The sequence below is a fragment of the Bactrocera tryoni genome, chromosome 2 (assembly GCF_016617805.1).
Source record: "Bactrocera tryoni isolate S06 chromosome 2, CSIRO_BtryS06_freeze2, whole genome shotgun sequence".
Taxonomy (NCBI): Eukaryota; Metazoa; Arthropoda; class Insecta; order Diptera; family Tephritidae; genus Bactrocera; species Bactrocera tryoni.
This window is the reverse complement of record NC_052500.1, coordinates 59,679,851-59,703,930: the sequence shown is the minus strand read 5'-3', so window position 1 is coordinate 59,703,930 and position 24,080 is coordinate 59,679,851. Positions and strand designations below refer to the sequence as shown.

General features: G+C 30.4%; 1 protein-coding gene across 1 annotated transcript in view; it reads left to right on the top strand.

Annotated features, from left to right (window-relative positions):
• Positions 1 to 2,852: 2,852 nt before the first annotated feature.
• The window catches only part of LOC120768796 (acetylcholine receptor subunit alpha-type acr-16), a 143,902-nt gene continuing 122,674 nt past the window's right edge, over positions 2,853 to 24,080 (top strand). The window contains exons 1-2 of the mRNA XM_040095552.1: positions 2,853 to 2,873; positions 15,234 to 15,343. Of these exons, the coding sequence (XP_039951486.1) occupies positions 2,853 to 2,873; positions 15,234 to 15,343 (131 nt within the window). The remainder of the gene's footprint in view (positions 2,874 to 15,233; positions 15,344 to 24,080) is intronic.

Below are 24,080 nucleotides of genomic sequence, written 5' to 3'. Positions count from 1 at the left end.
GGTTTGTTTTTAGTAAACCAGATTTTAGATATTAAAGAACAAACTGACGAAATCTTATACGCAGCTTTTCTTCAGAACTTTCATATAACTCAAAATCCTCTTGGTTTTCTCTATGTTACGAAAAAACACTTCAAGACTGGTCCTATCTATGAATATCCTCATTTATGCTTACAACGCACATATTGACTTTATGAATTTTAATGAAGTTAGTGAGGTAAAACTATAGATCTATATACATATGTAGATATACAAGGTCTGTCGCACAAGAGACAGAACTTTTTAAATATAATTGTTTCTGGTGGCGCCACCTATTGGTGGGTATATGGAATAAAAAAAGGTGCGTGGAGTCCCTACGCGCGGATGAAGTTATACTTCTTAGTGATATTCCAAGAAATGCATATCATTTTGTATGAAAGAAAACTAGAAAACTTAAATTCACATTTTATAAATTTATTATAATTTATTATCTCCCCGAGCATGCCTTTGCCAACAAGTCGTCTTTTCGCGACGATGGCAAAAGCTAAAAATCATAAATTGCACAACTTTCTGGTGCTTCTCGCAAAAATCTGCGTCGATATGTATTCACGATCATACATATTTACTTTACTTATGCCATAGAAATTCTATTGCTACGAATATGTAAATGACAACGAAATAATGCAAATATGCATATTTCTAAATGTCACTAATTTCTTTGAAGAAATGAATGATCCTGAGAAGTATAGTCTTAACTTTTCAACGGCCAACGCAGAGCGTTTCAACCAAAAGAAATTGATTCATTAGAATCACCACTCAGAAGTCGTTTTATCCGTTGTAAGCGAATGATTTTCGAAGAAATATCATTTCTAATATGCCATAAGACAAAATAAGAAAACCTTACGCTGTCAGATAAAACGAAAAAATACTTCGTCATCGTAGGTCGATTCCCAAAAAATGGACCAACGCAGAGTATTTCAACCAAAGGTCACATAAAATAGTTGAGAATTCGCAGAAATAAAAGACAAAGGAAAGAAAAAGCAGTATAACTTCAATAATGCACAAGCATACCAACATACATATGCGCAGCAGCAGCAAGGAAAGAGTTAACAATCGGCGATCCATTGTATATTTCTTTCTGCATAACCAAACCATAATTAGGACAACGCAATTCACGTGTCAATGGTGGTCTAGGTGGTAAACGCTTGGAAAGTTACGACGAGCACGTTGGAGGTGCGTAGTTCGAAGCCCAACAGAATTGATTTTTTAATTGAAATATGTCACCAACCAAAAATTGAAAGATTGCTCTACCAAAACAACAACAGCTTAAGCATGGAAACATTGTGTTGTTGGTAGAAAATCCGAGCTGTGCCGAAAGAAACGAACAAACGATCGCCGATTGTCACCGATTCGCTTGCTGCTCAAACATCTTCGCAGACAAGGTTGCGTAGATTCATATTGAGCCAGGTTGTGCAACCTGAATCTATCGCAACCTTTTCCGAACTCGTATAAGAAGTATAACTTCAAAAAGTCTGATCTCTTATTGACATTTCGTAAAAATTTTAAGACAATTGGATAACTACAATCGATGTTATCGATCAAAAAGCGACAGCAGCTTTAGGTCATCGGTCGTAAAATGCATTTTGAACAAAGAGCAAATATTAAATTTTGTTTTAAACTTGGGAAAACGTTTACTGAAGCATTTCAAATGATGAAAAAAGTTTATGGTGATCAGTGCCTATCCCGTAGTAATGTGCATGAGTGTTTTAAGCGATTCCAAGAAGGTCGTGAGGACCTCTGTGACGATCAGAAGTCGGTCGTCTTCAGAAGTCAAAAATAAAGACAATACTGATTTGTTTTTACGATTCCGAGGGTATTGTACACCGAGAGTTCGTCGCACCTGGAAAAACGATTAATGCTGTGCTTTACCTTGGTGTTATAAAGCGTCTTTTGTCACGCATTCGCCGCGGTCGACCACAATATCGTGAGGCAGGGTCACTGATTTTTTGACAAAAAATTCCATATTTACCATTAATCACTCACCCTACTCACCTGATCTGGCACCCTGTGATTCATACCTATTTGGAAAACTTCATTTGCCCATGAAAGGACACTGGTTTCAGGACATTTCAGCTATCCAAAAGGCGACGACCGATATTCTCAAGAGCATTCGGAAAAATGACCTTAAACACTCATTTGAAATGCTAATTGACCGGGCAAAACGTTATATCGAAGCACAAGGAAACTACTGAATAAAAAAATATAACTTTTGAAAAATATTAATTTTTTATTGTTCTAACAGTCCTGTTTCTTTTGCGACAGACCTTGTATATAAATAAATCACCAGATTATATCAGTAACCTTGACTTTAGGCTGTTCATGTAAGCAAAAATTTGGTATTCTTAGAAGGTCATGGACAAGCTGAATCTTTGGAGTGTCTAGTAATTTACGTTCTTGGAAGTCTTAAAAGAGAAGGTTTTAAAAACTTGAGTCTTTCTTTATTTTCGAAATTTTTAGACTTCTTCTGACAATTCAGTAAACATTTTCTAAATCATAAGAACATTTTTTTCACCATAGCCTAAGTCAGATAAACTTCCAAACAGCACAGAAAAATATTTAATCTTCCGCACGTTGTTGTTTATGACGCATTTATCTTTTAAAACTTCTTTAACTTTCCAATGTACAGATATATCAATTTATTGAAGTAAAACCTTCATTTTACTTAAATTTATTATATTTCAAATAATCAAAAATAAATTTGGCGTGCAAGCCCTTAGTTTTCTTCAAACTTTTAGTTCAAAAAATGTAAATTTTCATAAATGCCACTGAGCCTAGAATATATAATAATAAACAAAGCTTAGTTTCATTATTTGAAAATGGTGCCACTAAGCAGTATAGTAAGTATTCGAAAGCTTCATGTAAATCTCTTTAATTTTTTTCATTAAAAACTCATTTTCACTATCATATACTCATATGATTTACAGTCACATGTACTTGTATGTGCAATATGTTTGATTGAGTTTGAACATTTTTTTATATATCTATATACTGGTAATCAAGTATTTTATCAACAAAATCAAATTTAAGATCACCTAGAACTTCGTAAAGAGCTCCCAAACTTTCTGTGGAAATTTATAGAACAACTTCTCAAAAATCAAAAACCAAGAAAAAGATAATTTTATATTGACTAAGCATTTAACTCGCCATCCATCACTGGTCAGTAACTTAAAACACTCTTTAATTAGATACTGGACTATATTGCTTTTATGTGTCAATAAACCAACTCAAAAAACTATATAAAAATCGACACAAAAATGAACCAAATTGATCAATTCAGCGCTCCAACTAAGAGCCCAACACTTGTTTGACTCACTGTACTTTTATTAAATATTTAAGCAATATTTATTTTACTTTTTCCGCCTTGATGGTTGTTATTACAACACTGCAGAATGTTATGGTGGCCGTTTTTCGACCGCAGCGCAGCAATTTTTTCGCGCTGTCAGATTTTTACGTTGTGGTTTTAGTTTACAACACGAAATATATTGAAATAAATGCATATATTTTTTGGTTTTGCAATTTCCACGGGCTTTTTCAATGCCAGCACCCAACTGTCGCCGCGCTTAACCTTCAACTCATTTTCATTGATGCCAGCAAACGCTTGACCATTTGACATTTCCGTATGACAGGCAACTGCCACACACATCATTTGTTTGTTTATTATTATTATTATTATAACTATTAACATATTGTTTATGTGCGCATCTGCGTTTTGCTGTTTATTGAGTTTTTAACAAACAACCTGTCGATAGTGACAGCTGCTTGATTTTGTGTAATTATTTGAAAATTTAAATTTGATGTAAACTTTTGATAAGAAAAAGGGCAATTGTCACGTGTTGGCAGCAGGAAATTTAATTAAGATTTATTATATGCAATTAATAATAATTTAATAGAGAATTAAAAAAAATTATTAATAATCATAAAAATTAAAAATATATAGTTTGTGGTTGAGTCTTGATAAATGAATAAGTGAATAAAAAAATTTAATTTATTGTATAAATATAATTTATTAGATTCTGCATAAATTATGCATTTAATATGCACGCCATGGCGTATGAGCGACATACTGATAATTTTAAACGCACAGCAACCGACTTTCCTCTATTTTTAAGTACACAAATTCATTTAATTTCCCTTCAAAGAAATATTTTTCTTCATGACTAGTACATTAACTAAGCAAAGTCATTAAGATAAGAGATATGTATTGCTCACTTTTATTAGTTCTATTCGAAATAGCAAGTGTTTTTCTATTGATTTTTTCACTGTCGGATTAGACCTTTCTCTCACTTTTTCTCCTCGGTACCTTTTAACATAGATGGTTTATTTTCCAAAAATATCAATTTTTCGCCCAAGTAAGTCTTTTCGGTTGCTTCTAAGGATTCTTAGTTCTGTAATCTTACATAATTAAGCTTTTTTTCAAATAATATTAGGCGTCAGACTCATATGGTTTAAAATTTATTATTTACTAATGTATATTCGACAGTCGCAATTCACAAACATTTAAAACTTTAATTTGAAAACCTTTTTCATCATATTCTCATACAATAGTTGATAGTTTGACCAATCTTAAAATTGTGATATCAAAGTCTAATAACATTTTCTAAATTATCCATAAAATACACAAAATACCTCTGTCTCCACTCTCCCGATGTATTCTCAATATCTCTGGTTCGAGATTATCGCATCCAGCACTTTTGACCTATGACTTACTTCAATTCCAAATATGCAATAAACTTTAACTTCTCTATATCGAATTTTCTGTAAGTTTTACAGCGCACACAACGAAATTCGAACAGTATAGCTCTCGCTGCTCATATTTTAAACCTTTATATTTATATATATATATAGGTATATCGTACAGTCTAAGGAGAAATAGATCAAGATCAATCTACTGATTGAAATTTATTCATAGTGACTAAGACTATTTTCTATTTTTTGAATTATTTTCTTTAGACAAACTTTTTCCACTCTTAACCACTGTCGCTTTCTTCTAAATATCCTTTTACCATTTCCTAAGTTAACTAGCAGTAAGACTTATTAATGTGAAGGATATATTCCAGATAGGCATCGATACCCTTATACTCTCTAGAGGGTATTATGTTTGCCACGAAGTTTGAAACATCCAGGAGGAATAGTTGGAGACTTTTTAAAAATTATACATATATTAATGATCAGCGTGATGAGCTGATTCGATTTTGCTATGTCCTTTGGCCTGTTAATTCCTCAGTTTCTGAGATATCCATTCGAAATGTCGATGTTGGACAACTATAGTATATATGTAGTATGTAGCTGTCATACAAACTAAACTTTCAAATACATGCGCTTGTATGGAAAACTTTTTTATTTCATAAGATATCTTCACGAAATTTTACTAAGATTGTTGCCTAAGACAGCGCTATACTCTTCAAAGAAGAACTAACCGTATGTAATCAAGATAAAGATTTTGCATACCCATTTAAGTGATCGTGTTTTAATAAGAACCCGTACAAACCACTTTTTTGGCTCTCATAACAGTAGAGCTGCAATCTCAAAAAACTCAACTCTGAACTCCTCCAATAAATTTAAATAATGCGCACTAAGCAAGTGAATTGTTAATAGAGACATTTTAGAGATGTGTAGACCCAAACATAATATTTTAGAATGATTCAACTGATATTCAAAAAATTTTAAAATAATGATTATATGTCATAAAGAAGCGCATAAAAATGGCATTGCCAGTATGTGGAAATTTTATAATATACATTGCTTTAGGTCATTGCCCTCATCATCCCAAAAATTTAATAGAAAAATTCAAGGCATTCATTTTACCAACTCTATGAACTTGAAATCCTTAAAATGTATGCAATTACAGAATAGCCGCTAAATCTAGATTTCTGCTAATAAAAATTGGTTTAAATGCAAATTTCATAAATGCTTTTGAAACGCACTTAAATGGAATATAATATCATGAAAAGAATATACTTATGAGAAAAGCCGCAATCAGCAGCTTTCATGCACATATCCAACTTGATTTCATTTCTACTCAAAGACAGCGATTTCCCAAAGACTTACTGACAAAAATTCATACGTTAATTCTGCGTTGAGCAAAAAGGTGAACGCGAATTCCGGCAACCTTAGCTGACCAAAGCCTTTCAAAATCATGTAGGACAATAAAATAAATATTGAAAAAGCCTGTTCGTTTACATAAATACGTATATACGCTCCGTCATATATAACACATATACATACACGTTGATCGCCGTTTTTTGTGCCTCATAAGCCGCCCGGTGGATGCATTGAGTAACATAATCCGATAACACATACACACACACACTGACTTACAGTCGCCATACCGTTAATGCCCATGGGCTTCAGTGTGAGCACGTGGAAATCAGTTTTGCATATTTTAAAGATTTCCTTTTTGCATATTAATGTCTTTTTTATAAGTTCATGTTTTTTTCTCAACAGTGTTAACATAAAAGATGATTTTTGTATGAATATAATATTGAACACTGTAATAAATATTTTATTTGCAAATACCAAAAGAATCAAAAATGAGATGAAACACAAATTGCTTTAAGGGAAGATACTTTGGCAATTCGATTTAGTGAAGACAGCAACCATTTATGCGACACTGCTAACTCGTTTCTCATTCAACAACAGTTGCGCGCTGAAAGGTAGGCTTTAATTTTGAAAGAAAGGTGCCGAAATGAAGGTCAAGCATGTTAGTAATGTCGCAAAAAAACAGCTTACCACCGTATTGAGAATTAAGATGAGTTTTAACTTAAGAACAGGTTAGATACAAATATAGGCTTTATCGATATGACACAGTTACATATATAAGTCAAAATTATTGGAATAATTATAATTATAAGACAAATTTGAAAACCATATGTTTGACCTGCTTACCAAGGTTGCACTTCCCAGACGAGTAACTACGAATTATTATGGTTCCTAGCACTAATATATACATAGGAGCCCGGTTCGGATTTTCAGATAGTTATCAGCATCACCTCGTTCGTAGAATCATGGATGACTGGTGAGTTAGAGCAACAATAAGACAACTTTAGTAACCAAAAGGCTTAAGCGAACTTATATATCGAATTTAGATTGGCCAATCTTACAATTTAATAAATCCCAGAAAAGTTTACGATTATATATATTTTTACTTTACCGGGCCTTAATGATTCCCACTAAACAGCTGCTAGCTCGAATATTCAGATAGTCAAAAGTCTTTGTACAAAATTTTTATTAACAGACGGCAAAGCTATAAAGTCATATTATCTTAAAAATTTCTAGATAATATCATATGTATATTTAATTTTTCCAAATTTCAAAACTTTACCCATTCAGATGTTTGAAACGGGTGGCAGCCTTGCACAAACTTATGTTTAAGTTTAAGGCAAGACAAATATTTGCACAGTCAGTGGCTATTTTCAACGTCCTAATAATTTTCGAAAAAATATTTTAGTCAGATGGCAACTCTGCAAATAAATAACAGTGGTTTTAATAAACGTTGTTCAACCAATACTTTTATTTCAAACTACAATTCGTTTTCAATTTAATAGCAACTTTCAAAAAAAGTATTGGGTGGCAACGCCACAAATAAATAATTTTTTTTTTAAATAAAGCTTATTCTACTATTGTTTCAACTGCTATGTTGAAAATAAAAATATTAAATTTTCCCAAAAAATATTTTAATTTCACCCATGTGGCAACCCTCTTCTATCAGATTTCACTAACATGCTTACAAAAAATGTATTTTCATTTTTATAATTTTTTACTGAATAAATAACAATTAACACACCAACACATTGTCTGTCTACTATACTAGTAGGCTATATTTACTTTTTATGATAATTCATCTTACTATTATTTATAAAATACTATATATTAAATATGTCGCACCTCTGCAAATAACTAATGCTGATTTTAATAAAACGTGTACAAACATTACTTATATTTCAATATGCTATCCGTTTTAAACTTACTATTAATTTCCAACAAAACTTTAATCAGGTGGCAACTACATAAATCAATAATAATGGTTTAACTAAAGTTATGCAAATATTGTTTCAACTACTATATTTAAAAAAATTGCATATAAGTTTTTCTGTAATTAAAAACATGTGGCAACCCTGTCACATTATATTGCTCTTATATTGTAACAATTAACAACTCTCAAAAATGAGTTATAAAAATTAAAGTTTACTTAAAAGTTTCTTTAATTAAAAACATGTGGCAACCCTGTTTCATCACATTTCTCTTACACTCTTGCAATTAAAAATTCTCTAAAAACAAAATTTTTAATTTGATTTTACATAAAAATTTCTTTAATTAAACACATGTGGCAACCCTGTTTCGTTACATTTCTCTTGCATTCTTACAATTAACGATTCTCAATTCATGTTTTCAACTATACATATTACAAGCACTCTTCACAGCGTAAATCTTAATTAACATAAAACAACATTGTCAGCCGCCTATAAGTAGGCTACAGTGAAACATCACTTGTTATATTAAACCACTTTCTCCTCCAAATTAGCCACGTGCATATTATCGTCGGCAAGAGCTTAAGCAATAAGTCAAAATATAAACGAAAAAAGTAACGGTTTTAATGTGACTTCTTTCACTTTGTTTCAACATATTTCACACTCATTAAAATTAATAATCCTTTACTTTCGAACACAAACGGCCGCACGAAAAGTGTTATTGGCTTCGTAGGCAGCAGGCGTAATTGCCAGTTAAATTTTATGCGACTTGTTTATGTATGCTTCGCAGCAGTTCGTTTCATTTTATTAAACCACTTTACGATATAAATTCTTTTTGTGATTTTTTTCGTCTATATGGCGCTATTGGTTATTACTATTAGTAGTCGTTGTTGGTAATTGCTGCGTGGGTAAAATACAATAGTTTTTTAATCGTAATTTTCAGTCGAAACTTGTTTCGATTTCAGCAATACTACATATATTACCCTTTACAAGTTTTGTTCCAGAAATATAAAGCAAAAAAAGTTTTATAAGTATACCTTTAGGCGAAAAATAATTTATTTCTCAAAAATCATTAAAAGTTTCAAGCCAAAAATACTTGAATAAGGTACTTCATCAGCAAACCAACAACATTATGCAAAAAAGTCGCCAATATCTTCATTTACTTGCCGCCCGAGCCACAGTGCGACCATTTTCGTTTCAATCATTAACTGTTTATTGCCAAGTTTTTGGCGCTGCGACTTTCGCAAATGAACCACAAAAATATTTTACGACAAGATGAAACTTTCTTTCGACCGCCTACGTACTCCCTTTATGCGTTTCCTGCCTCAATGAAGGCATAACTTTGTAATAGCGCCTTAAAGTATGCTCTGCATAGCATCAGTTATTATTATGACTTTTTTTTCGCTGTTAACAACCATAATAGAGACATATATATTTCCTAAACGCAAAACATTTCCGTTACTTTTTTTCATATTTTTTACAACAAAAACAGCAAGTGGCGCAAATCCTTTTTGCCTGCTATCTGGCAGTTTGCCGCTTTGACGCCTGAGGTATTAAATTTTCTGTGATTTTTTGTTTTCTTTTTACCACTTGCTACATCCTTTCCTTTGCCAACGCTTTGTAGCATTGTATAGAATCTCTTTTCCTATTTTTTGTTTGTATTTCTTCATTTTGTCACTCTTTCTACAAACAACTTGTTTACAAACCAAGAAACATGACCGCAAATCACAAACGCACAGACGTAGGCACGTAGAAATTCAAGAACGTAAAATGTGCAGCAACCACAGAAGTATAAAGTGCTGAACTCCTAAAACTATGCTACAAAGTATAAAACGATAGAAGCAAAAAAATTTAAAATTTGTCCACTCAAAAATTTAAAATTCGAATGAGGTGTGAGTTTTGAATGACGGAGAACATAGGCACTTTTGCAATGAACAGAAATGGATTTCTAGCTGTATTTTAAGTAAAGGGTTAGTATCAGAAAATAACAGGGCTATCTTCCACCAGGTTCAGGTTGGTCTTGGCGATAATCGTTTATTTTTGTGCGATATTGGAGCTGTGGATTTCAAGTTGAGCATATTTAATACCGAAATACATTATTTAAGAATCCCGAAATTTCGATACCAGTCCCGATACTGAATTAAATAAGGAAAATAGAATGCAAGTTAAGAGTATATATTACAAGTTAAGTTAGGAGTATATGCTTTAAGGAAACAGAATTCAAGTTGAGAATATTTAATAGCGAAATGCATATTTTGAGAATTCCGAAAATTCGGAAAAATAACAGAACTATCTTCAACCTGGTCTTGGCAATTATCGTTTAATTTGTTGGCAATATTGTAGGTATGGATTTCAAATTGAGAAAATTTAGTACCGAAATGCATATTTTGAGAATCCCGAAAATTCGGGAGCAGTCCCGAAACTGATTTAAATTAGGGAAATGGAGTGCAAGTTAAGAATATATGTTTCAAAATATTTGATGTCTTGTTGCATATTTTGAGAATCCCGAAAATTCGAGATTCGAAAATTTCAATCCCCAAAAAGTTTAAGAGGTTAAGCCTACTTTTTTTTTAGAAAATTGACAAGAAGGTGAATAGTTATCAAAATAATGTATACAACAAAAAAAAATAAATATAAAAATATATATTGAAAATCCCGAAATTTCGTGCATTACAAAGGACAATGTCGGTATTCTAAATAAAGTTTTAAGAAGTTAGTTTTATTTCGCAAAATTTTAGGAAAATGAAATTTAAATAGAAAATATTTGAGAACGAATGTAAGAATTCCGAAAATTCGTGATTCGAAAATTTTAGTCCCAAAACAGTTAAAAAAATTAGATTTTTTTTTATTGACGAAAAAGTGAATAGATTTCAAGGTTGATAGTATAGAATCGATATGTTAATATAGACAATCCTAAAATGTTGCTAAATAAAGCATTTTATGCCTAGAGATATATGTACATATGTATGCATTTTCAAAATTACGCAATTTTGAGTTTTGAAGCACTGATTCCCTAATCAGGGTTAAATAAGCCTTGTTTTATTAGTACTATCAAAATTATATAAATCTTAATATGAGAATACATAAAAATATATTTTTCAAAATTTATAAATTGTATTTCGCACAACAAACATTACCATTTATAACAACGCAAAGTAATTTTCCACAAAATGCGAAAATGTGTGGAAAAATCGAACTACAACCGCGCTCGTTGAAAATGAAATCGACATCGCCACTTCTCTGCTGAAATAAATTTTGCTCGACTAATAAATACTATATATATCTTATTATGCCTTTATAATTAAAACCCAATATTAATTAAAAAAAATGTTATTATTTTTTTTTTTTAAGAAGTTTCAAATATATTTTATCATTTAGTAAAAGATATATTTTGTAAACTTTTAATTACAATTTTCAGTCATTTAATGCTGGTTAAACTGTACTGTATTTACTGCTAGAGCAGCATAGCTTGCATGTAGACATACTCAAACCTCGAATGAAGCAAAGTACTTACATTTAGTTTTCCATTCGCAAATTTCATGTGCTATTTAGTCTGATTTTTTATTAACCTTTCAAGTCTTCAATGAAATAAGCAACCAAATTTTTGTGATAAAGTGTGCCCACCTCATTTCTCCTTCTCTCACTCTCTATTATTTTGTATCACCATTCTATACACAATATGACTGTCTCTCTTTATCTTTTACACTTGTTTTCTGCCTTCCCTGCCTATTGACATCTCTCGAGCTTAGCACATAGCAACAAAAGTTTTTACAGTGTTGCCATTCTACTCCGTAATAGCCAAAAGTAACATATTATTGAGAATATGTTTCACTATAGTACATATCCCTAGCTTTCAGTAATTTTAAAACTTTTTCAAATTTTAAAAACTTTAACCAAAGTAAAAATATAGCTTTCTTTACTTATTAACTGGTTATTGTTCAGTTAGAAATAGTTAGCCCAATAAAATGAACCTTTTGGACATAGTTTAGACCATTCCTACCGCTTGGCCACCCTTCCGAACTCATAAGTTTGTCATATCCAATTTTGTCTTTTCCAAATGATAATGAGTACAAATCACTTAACTTATCAAAGCAGTTTTACTACCAATATTTTCTTCACTTTTTTATGAATAATGAATCTATATAAGCTTTTCTTTTATATTATTGTATTTAAAACGATCGACGATTTAAAAATGATTGTAATAATCATTACCTTTACTTAGTTACCCTCTGATCCATCGTTAAGGCATTTTTCAGCTCAGCGGCACTACTGATATAACAAATTATGAGTGTAGAAGAGAGAGAGAGAGAAAGAGAGAGAGAGAGAGGAAGATGAAGGCTTTGTTAGAGAGCACTTTTATTTCATATTGATCAAGAGACACTCTTTACCGCTAGCTGAACCTTTTCATTGATGCTTACGTTAAAAAGGCGCCTTTAGACAATGAAATTTTTGAGGTCGTTCTTAGTCTAATAGACAGTTTGTTTTAATTTGAAACTCACTATAACTATAACCTCAATGTTTTGAGAGAGATTTCTGATTTTGACACATCCATTTTTGGAAGGAATTCGAAATATATTCAACGAATATAATGCAATGTCGATGAAATGTTTAATTCGTTTTAAATAGTTTTATAGAATAATTATAAAATCATATACGACTAAGAAATATGTATTTTCTACTTTATTATCATAATTTCAAACTTTTCGCAGTTTTGCGAAAAAAGCCATAGTAGAATGGTAAATCATACTGAGAATAGTATATTGTATATAAAAAATAAAAAAATACACTGTTTCCTATATTTAAATATTTATGACTAAAAATATAAAAATGAATATCTAATAATTATCCTTTTTATTTATTTACTTTTTTGTTCTTTTTTGACGGTTTGAACTTATTGTAAAACTTTGCATGAAGCACTCATTATATATTGTAATGTAAATAACATACCACTTTTTTCAAAAAATATTATTTAAAATGCACACAAATTATTCCTTACAATTTTATATATTATATGTATGTACATATGCATGTATAAAATTTCACTTTTCTACCACAACTATGTTTTATTCAACGACTATTTAATGATTTAGAAAAAAACTTTTCCACTACTCTTTAAATATTTTTTTGCGCTCTTAACCCAGTAAAGTTTCCTACAATGTATAAATTTCTGTTTTCTAGTACTGATTTTATTACGCTACATTTTCCTTAAAATATTAGACGAAATTTTGCTACATAAAATATAAAAATATGCGCATATCTGGTGCATTTCGTTTGCTTTTGTAAAAATTTCTTTGCATTTGCCTTAGTTCCATGCTGCTTATAAACCATAAAGAAATAACTCTTTATAGAAATTTCAATCGCTTTCTTCATAGATTTTCATAAACCAAAATGTCGCAAATTCATTTTTTATCTAATTGAAGTTTATATCATATTTATTTAGTATATAAACGAGTATATGCCTAGTATTACTAATATATGTTATAAATATTTTAAAATTGTCAACATCGTATATATATAAAAAATATCATAATTTTATCTAATTTTGTAAATATGCTATAAGATTTCTTGCAGTATTTCCGCGACAGTTGAATAATAGCAGAAAGGTTCATGTAAGGCTGCGCACACACTGAAGTACAAGAAGCTGAAGTGTAGCCACAAATACTTGTAACACAATCGTAGAGTTAAATTCATAGAGTCTCACAGCAGTAAATTTTTAATTAATTTCGATTAACATTATTCTCTGTGTCAATAAATTTCAAAAAACAACCAGACAACCAGAGTACCTTGAATGTATTAATTACTCTATCCTGGGAAAGCTTTTCATTGAGAAAAAAATATCATAACCACTTGTACTGACATTCAGTAGTAATCTAAAGCCCTTGTGGAAATTAAGGTACCTTAGGATAGACCAATTTAATAGCAGACCTTTTATCAACACAAAATTAAGAACTAAGCCCTAATAAACACTATTCTCTTTTCTTGAGAATCATCGGACGTCTTACCAACCTTCTTTCCATTAGGATCTACCGGATCTACACCTTAAACTATCCCGACTTACCTAGAAACTTATTGTAGATTCTATTGAAATTTTTGCAATAAACATCTCTGGCTTTTTTCTTTTAAATACCAAATTTTGTTACTTAGATGCTTTCAATCGATTTCGCAGCATCTAATAGTGGATAAACACCTGACATATTTAGAATTTGAACTTTTGTAAAAAGAGAGGGCTCCCTTGTTTGAGAGAAATTTATCCAAAGAAAATAAAATTATTTCCGAGTATATCTCGTTCTTGAACTTTTAGAAACGATTTCTGTAAAGATGTTTAATCATTTCACAAGAATTCGCTTGATTTGGAATGGCCACTTTGCTTACTTATGAAATCGCTTTTACTTTCTTACTAGAGAAACTCATGAATAATCATATACAGGGTTTTCGTTGTTCGGGTGAAAAGTTTTCTCCTTTCATACCAACACTCTTCGCTTCGGTTAGGATCTAACTGAATGTAACTAATCAATAATTTATCAGTGAAGACAATTTCAACAAAATATCTTACAGGGGTTTCTAAGACGAAAGCAACACATATTCAAGGAAAATAAAAATTTCACCGATATCACTCGAACTAGAGCTTTCAGCAGAGGTTTTCGTAGAGATATTCCACTATTTGAAGAAAAAACGTCGGAAATATATATTGTTTTGGGAATCGATATACATGTATCTCAAAGATATATACTGCTCCAGATTTCTATCAAAAATCACAGCAAAATTCCGATTCTTAAATTGTAGAAATACTCTGTTTCATATCACCAATAGATGAGAGCTTTCACAGAGCCTTCATGAAGCTTATCGATATATATCTTGCATGTATATATACTTCTCTAGTTACCCAGCAAAAATCACAGCAGAATTCCGTTTCTTAAATTGTAGAAATACTCTGTTTCATATCACTAATAGATGAGAGCTTTCACAGAGCTTTCAAGAAACTTATTTTTATTGCGCAATATTTTGTGATAATAAAAAGCGTTGTTGCAAGAAATCTTATAGCTTTAAGTATTTAGTATCGTAAACAATTATATTGCGAATTTATGATAGTAAAAATTATAAGTTAAAATAAAAACAAGCATAACTTTTTTATTAACCGATGTTTTCTTCGTCTAATCTACTCAATTAACTTCTCCACGCTCAACTAACCAACGCGAATGCAATTAACATAAAAATCACAACAACAAATAGGAGTGGAATGACTATAATTTACGATGGAATGAATCCGAATATGGAGGCGTGAAAGATTTGCGGATAACGCCAAATAAGCTGTGGAAACCGGATGTGCTTATGTACAACAGGTGAGTTGCTGGGGAACCGTAGGAGTAAAAATATAAATAGTTAGGAAGAGCGAAGAATGAAAAATGTGAAATTAAAAAAATAACAACAGCAATACAAAATAAGAAAAAGCTGCAAAAAAGCTCGTTAAGAAAGTAGTACAGCTAGTAAAGAAATACGAAACAATTCAATTATGACTACAAAGGATAGGAGAAAATCAAGATTTAAATAAAAACTGACAGGTTTGCGCGTGAAAATATTTTTTTTACACCAACAAAAACTTATGTCAAGTTTACTAACATTATGCTAACACACTTTTAGGGGGATTTATTTGAGTACTACACAGTATTCTTACAACTTATGCTTAGAAATCAAGCTAAAGAAGCTTGAGTATAAAAATTTTTGTGTATATTGAATATTACTATAAATAACATAATCAAAAGCTTTTTTATTCGGAGTATAATTTAGGAAAAATTTAAGCAAAAAACCATGTTTTTGCCACAAAAGGTAAGCTTATATTTTTCTATGTGCTCAGCGCTTTTTAACTATATTTATATAATATTTATATCATAATTTTAGCAACTTACTTGTAAGAAACTTTTAAACATTTCCAACTGCATCCTAATTGGAAGTACTAATACCGTTATTGCTATTTTGATTTAAAAGCCGTCCGCCTTCCTATTGTGTTTACTTATAATTTCTGCGTTTGATTAGTTACGCTGTTAATATAGAACTCATTTATACTAAAATTTCATTTGTTGCAAAATATTTGTACTTTTAAGCGCATTCCTTGATGCTTTTCTGTTTTCGTTGTATGGTATATGTATAACTTGCATACCATTGTGCACTCCTTGTTGTAATATACACTGAGTGTAAGAAAAATTTGCACTTCAAATGCATTTTTGGTTTTCGTTATGCAAGTAGCTTTTGAAAAAGTTGTTTGCGTTCTGTTAAAAAGACTGTTATTAACTGTCTGTTTGAGTTCTAAGTTTATTTATGTTGAGTTTCCACGTTGATTGAGTTTCGTTTTTTAAAAATTTCATGAATGATTTTCAATATTAGTTGAAAGTTTCAAAAGCGCAAATATTGTGAAAAAGCTCTAGCAAGCTTTTAAGGCTTAGGTATGCATATTTCAAAGCAGATATTAAAAACAAAGAAGCTTTGGTGCTTTAGTTCAGAAAAGTTCAGAAAAGCTTAGTGATCACTGAAAACCGATGACCTTATGCAAGCAAAATGCGGAAAATATTTATGTCTATTCAAAATCGCGAAAGCTTTAGACAAAAATATAGCGATAATATTGGTAATATAAACAGCATTTCGAAAAAATTCAGCTAGTTTCAGTTTCGAATGAAACGAAACGGTTAAGCAAAGCTTTCGACTTCGATAAACGTAATATTAGAGAATGTGTAAAGCTTTTGCACTTTCGCAACTTGCAGGAACTTCGACTAACTTTCTTTCTGTTACGAAAAACATAAAAGTCCTTTTAGCAGCTTCAGCAAAACTTTTCTATTTATCCAAACCTTAAAAGCTTCAATAAACTAAAAATCGTTTGAAACATTGGAATTTATCCTAAATATCTTGTATTTTTAATTACACTATAAAGCTTAAAGAACGTTTGTAGCACAACAAAAAATATTTTTGAAAGTAAAAAATGGGAAAACTTCACAATCTGCTTAAGCTCAAATGGGTTTTACAAATTGGCTTCAAGAAATCAAAAAAATTCATTTGGTGGTGTCTATTTGAATTTATAAAAGCTTCACAATACATTTAAGCTCAAAAAACTTTCACAAGATATGTAAAGTTTCAAATGAAAGCTTAATTCGGAAATGGAGTAATAATTTAAAACTTTGAAAATGAAAAAAAAAAGAAAGCTTCACAGTATATTTACTCTTTGAGCTTTCATAACATCTGTAAAGTTTTAAGAGGAACTTTCTTTCGAAAATGGAACAATTCAAATAAATATTTGAAAGCTCAAAAAGCTTTCATAAGATATGTAACGTTTCAAGAGAAAGCTTCATTCGGAAATGGAGTAATCACTTGAATATTTTAAAATCAAAAATATGAAAGCTTCACATAGAAATTGAGCTTACAGAGCTTTCATAATAAATTTTATGTTTCAAAAGAATGCTTCCGTCGAATATGTAATTATTCAAATTAATATTGGAAATCAAAAATATGAAAACTTCGCAACAGACTTGAGCTTAATTAGCTTTGAGAAAAATGTTTAAACTTCAGAAACTCGAATAGCTTTATACGAAAGGGCCCACTTCAATATAATGGCAAGTAGAAAATATAATAATATTGAACTTGAAAGCTTAATTTGAATTAATAGAAATAACTATTAAAAGCGCAAAAGTTTCACAACCCACTGCTTTGAAATATGCCTTTCTAAGCGCCAAATTAAACGAATGCAAACGAATGATACTTTGCATTTATCATATCCACTCGCTATTTCTACAATTCTGCATTGTTCTAATTAGAAATGCAGTAAACAAAATAAAAAGCAGTACCAAGTTAAATAATGATATAAATAATTTTACGCTTTTTTTTTTCATTTTCATTATGCACATTTAAATCAATTTACATTTGTCCGCGTTATTTTTGGTAAAGCAAGTTTCTTCAAAAAATTGCAATTATTTCATTGAAAAAGTGTTTTCGAATTCTTTTGTTTGGAAATTGATTTCTATTAGAATTGAATGTGAATTTACAAAAGCTTTAAATTTTCAACGTGTGCATCAAAGGAGACTATACTTGATAAGAGATATATACGTAAAATATGTATGTCTACATATATACTTAGTTGGAATACGTCAGATCTGGTAGTAACTCGTTGTTTGTCCACACTGACCTGAGTGAGAAGTTAGAGCTGAGGTCTTGTTATCAAAAGGCACCGTGTTACTAAACTATAGTAGCTTTATAAAGGATATTTCTCTCTCGATTAGGTAGATTGCAATACACCACTTTAAAACCACCAACAAAGTTCTAAATCAAAATGTCTATCCCAGCAAACTCATAGAATCTTTTCTTTCTTCGAGCCGATGTTACATGAACTTACATAACGAACAGCATAATCATGTCACGTCTTTTGTTTCACCTCCGACCTCATTATGTTCGAATAATAAGGTTAGGGAAGCTTCGTAGATAACTAGATAATTAAATTACATTGGTAAAACTTTAAAAAAGCTTTATAAAAAAAGCTTCTAAGCTAAATTTGTGAGGTCATCTGAGGATATATATTTTTGGAAACCATTATTACATTTTAAACGTCTTGTAGTATGGAAATAAACTATCCAACAATTATGTTCAGATTTCGGTTCCTCTCAGCAGTTTAGCGATAAGCTTCATTCAGATTCTCTTAAGGAACTTCCACAAATGTCAATAATACTTCTCTTTCCCAATAATTAGAGTAATTATCACTTCTTTTGGGTTAGGACGACATCTGATCTCATAAGTTAGTAATATCCAGTTTGTCTACACAAACTAGTCCCTTAGTTTTCAAGATATCGATCTGAAGTTTTGCACACATCTTTTTCTACCCAAAAAGCATTTGTTGGAATCTCCAATATCGGACCGCTGTAGCATGTAGCCGCCACATACATATATTGTGACAAAAAAGTACGCGGAAATTGTAAATAAAACTTAAAATATTTAATTATTCATCAATATTTGTTGTCTTCCAGTAATCCCCACCAGAAGTTAAAATCATGCCAACGATTTTTCAAGTCTTCGAAATACTTTTCACAAGCACTTTTTATGATGCCTTCAGCTAGTTCAGCAAATCTTGTTTTATCTCTGATCGACTGAAAAAGGGTACCACGGAGCGACAATTTCAGTTTGAGGAATAAGAAAAAATCACACACAATCAAAATCTGATAAATACGGTGGTTAATAGATGGTATTCCTCGCGTTTTTGGCATTAAATTCGGTGATAACACCGGTCAACACGATTTTTGGGCAATTTTTCGATGATTTTTATATTTTTTCTACAATTTCACTATAGATTATAATTAGAAAACTTTTTTTTAGATACAAGAGTCGTTTTTATTCAAGATGTGTGATAAACAATAATATATATGTAAATGTAAAATAACAAGAAATTACTGTCTAAAAGTGAATATTTTTTGTATTTCTTTTATGCTCATATGAGCTCTCTCTCTCGTATTAAACCCCAAATATACTTATCGATGTAGATCAGCCCAAAGCAAACTTAAAGAACTAAAAATTAATATTTAAGTGTTTTTCAATGTCTAGAATCAGAATTCAAGCATGAGAAAAGAAACCCCCAAAAAAATATTTTTTTTGTTGACCGGTGTAATCGTACTCTTGTTGCAAACAAAATCAGGTTTATTGGCAAAAGTCGAGCAAGGACGCGTTTCATACCCAAAATATCCAACAGAATCAATCGAAGGGACTGGCCTGACGATTTTCTCACATCCTTCATTTTTTTTAATATTTTCATCAGTTGAAGAAGTCGAAAGCCGTCCAAATTTATCCATTGTAAAAATCGCAACGCACTACTGAGGTGTACCGACTTAAACAACTGCTGCAACCAAACCGGTCCTACCAACTAAGTAAAGTACATTTTTTTGAAATATCATTGACTCGGGAAATTTATGACAATTTTCGGTTGCTTTCTTGCCACAATATAAACAGACTAACCTCAATCAAGTTCTTGTATAGACAACTTTTTTGTTTGTCAAAATTTCGACAAAAACCATAATTTAGAGCAACGCTAAAACTGACCCATCAAACTCTAATCTTTGTATGGAAAAGTTTCTTATTTCACAAAGCTATCTTCATGAAATTAGACCTGAACTTTTGTTCAAAGCAATGCTATAATTTGTAATAATAATATTGTTCAGATCGGACCATTGTCGCATGGAGCTACTATACAAACTGAGCAATAAAAATTAAGCTCAAGAACTTTTTATGCCCTTTTATGCTATAAGTAACGATAGTTTAAACGTTATTTTTAGCTTTTCTTATGTTATTGTAGGTTCGCATTATTTCGCCTCAATATCAAGGCTCAGCATTACCAATTTTAACACTCGAAATAACTTATATTGATTACTGAGTAGGGGTTTAGTACACAACTGTATTTTTAGCATTTTTTCAATACTTTGTTAGCGTACGAAAAGCTTTAGCTTAATAGCTTAATATTCATACAATAAAGCCGTAGTGCTACAAATAGTCGCAAAAAATCAAGTATAGCCTACTTTTCAGCGCGCAGTAATTTTAAAGAAATCTCTTTTTTTATGCACATATTTATATTTTTTCCTTATATTTCATATTTACTATGAATACTATTTTTTTATTTTTTTATTTCATATTTTTACGTATATTACTATGTTTTTTTTTACTCAAATCCCTCTATACTAATATAAAATTTTTTTAAATGTGTTTTTGTTGTTCTTCACATACATAAATATAACTCAGTGTGTTCTGTGTATATTTCATTGTTATTAAAAATGAAAGATAATTAAACATTCTCACCACTACTAAAATAAAAATAAATATTTTTACACACACACACACACACAACTATTGTTTAATTGCTTTAACGAAACTAGCGACAAAATAAAAGCATTAAATTACTAACAACTAAAAACATACGCCATTGTTGTTGTCTAAACCAAAAAATGTTTAATAAAAACACAAAAAAATAAAAAAAATCACTTTTAGTTAATAAAATGAACTAAACGTCGAAAATTTGTTTGTTTTCAATAAGAGTAGCTTACACGCAGTGGTCTAGTGGGAGTGTACATTGTCAGCTTGCCGTTTATGTGGGCCTCACATTGTATGTCTGTAACTAAAAACGAAAATATAAATAATAAATAAAGCAAACAATTTTGGATTTTGCCAAGCAAACACTAACAAAAACCATAACTAAGTGTTGAAATACGAACTAACACATTTGCTTAAAAAATCCACAATAATTAAAAACAATATGCCATCTTATCTAAATAAACAAAAAATATTTGCTAAATAACTAAACTAACACAGTTATTAAATTTAGAAAAAAAAACAAAAACTTTGCTTACTTAAATGCCAACAACACCTAAAGCACAACCACACACAACCACACACGAACACCCAAACACACACACACCCACACACCCACGCACCCAAAGGTTTAACCAGCATATTATGCAAGTTATTGTTACAAAACAAAGACAAAATGTTAAAAAAAATAAAAAAATAGAAAAAATTTTTGCGAATTGCCAAACACGAGACCACAACCGAAATGTTTGAAATTATATAGCAATGAAGAATGCAAAAAAAAATTCCAAATAAATTTGTTTTTTGAAAAGCGAAAAAAATGCAACAACAATTTTCTGTTGAAAGCAAAAACCTGCAAGCAAAAGCGCTTAGCACCTTTGAAACAATACGCTGGTGTAATATAACTGGTTAAACGGTCAATACTTGAATTTATTTACTCAAAATTAAAAAAAAAAAAACTCACGAAAAAATCCTGAACCATTGCATGCTTTTGGGCGAAATAAATTACAAGTATTGCACACGATAAAATCAAATCCCTCAAAACTAGAGTAGTTGAAAGGCGAAAAAACAGAAAACCAAACGCTTAAAAGCCGCGCACTTCAATAACAAGTGCCGCATAAATAAAGATAAACGATTTTTTTAAACGCGCACATAATACCGTTAAATAAATAATATCTCATGCAAAACATACACAATTAAATCAACTTGTGATTAAATAAGGAAATGCATAAAAAAGTACAAGCGCTTAAATCAAAACCATAAAAAATTGCAGCAACAGTTATTACAAAAACAAAAAAAAGAAAGCGCAATTTTTATAGTTTTCAATTTACATAAAAAATCAAGCGTTAAAAATCATATTGACACACGGACACATACACACACAAGCGTTGGTGCCCAACAGCAAAGAGCCGGCAGGGAAAATTATTGGTTTCGAACTGGTGAGGTTTTAATACATTTAGTAGTACTCTGGTGCTGGTAGTGGCTAACTAGATAAGCTGACAGTTCTTATTTAAAATTAGTGAAAGTAGTTAAGGCAAAAATGCATGCAATATTTTTCACAAATTTTTTCGTAGTTCTAAAAGTGTACTAAAAATCTCTTAAAATAATTTAAACTACCATATAAGGATTTAATCTTCATTTTGTACAACACCAAAGGCGTTTAAAATACAATGTAAGCCGTTAAAAATTTCCTTGCGTTTCAAGCTAGGTCTAAACTTGTACTAAATTTCAAAATTGTGCTATTGAGTATTAAAACGATTAAAATATAACTTGTAGTGTAAAAAGAGTGCCAAAAACAAAAATTTACGATTATTATCATATTCATGTGTTTAAGGCAAGTTCTAAATTTGTGCTAAAAATGTAAATCTAAATTGAACAAAATTGGAGCAGCCATATAACGATTTAACAACACCAAATGTATTTTAAATACAAAGAAAGTAAACTTCTAAAATTTCCATGCGAGCCAGTTCTAAACTTTTACTAAATTTCAGAAATTAGCTATTTAGTATTATGATTCTAAACAACTTTTCTTAGTAAAAACAGTGCTAAATACAAAAATTTACGACAAAGTACAATTTCATGTGTTTAAGGCCAGTTCTAAATTTGTACTAAAAATGTAAATCTAAATTAAACAGAAGAAGAGGTCGTAATATTACGTTTTTTAGTAACACCAAATGAGTACTAAACATACTACTATATAATTAGTAAAATTTTCATGCGTTTCGCGCTAGTTCTAAACTTGTACTAAATTTCAAAATTATATTAGTCAATGCTTTTACGATTAGCTTCACATTTTTAATAGTACAAAGTTTTTAGCATATACCAATATAAGTTGTAAATCAAATTTTCTAACATTTATGGAAGTTCTAAACATGTACTAAATATAAAAATTTAAATTAGGCAAAATTTTTAATAAGACCTTTCTAATATCACCAAATGAATATCAAATACAAAGCCTTTAAATTGGTACAATCCATGCGTTTCGAGCTAGTTCTAAGCTTGTACTAAATTTCAAAATTGAGCTACTGAGTACTAATATGATTAAAATACAACTTTTCGTAGCGTAAAAACAGTGCTTAAAAAAATCTACGTTTAGTATCATCTCCCTGTGTTTAAGGCATGTTCTAAATTTGTACTAAAAACGTAAATCTGAATTAAACAAAATTAGAGATCGTGTTTGATTTTTAGTAATACCAAATGAGTACCAACCATACTAATATATAATTCGTACATTAGTTCTAAATTTGTACTAAATTAAAAACTATATTAGACAATGTTTTTACGATTAGCACAATATTTTTGATATTATTTAATAGTGATCATTTTTTAACAAATGCAAATATAGTTAAGAAATCGAATTTCTTAACATTTATGGAGATTCTAAACTTGTACTACTTGTAAATCAAATTTAAAGAAAATAAGTACTAGCGATATTTCATTTTAATACAAAATGAGTTCTATTCGTAGCTCCGGCTTAGCACTAAATATGAAGATTAAAAATTTCAACTCTTAAAGCTACGTTTTACAGTACTAAAAAAGTACTAAATTTTTCAATTCACAATTTAAATTTATTTTAAATTTTTTGTAGTTCTGATTTTATACTAATTTTTGAGAGTGAAATGTTTAAGTCACTTTTTCACAATACAAAAAGTGTACTAAATTCTAAAGTCAATCCTAAAACGAATTATTTCAATTTATTTATAGCTCCGGTTTAGTACCAAATATCGAGAGCAAACATTTTAACTCCTTTAGTCTCTTTTT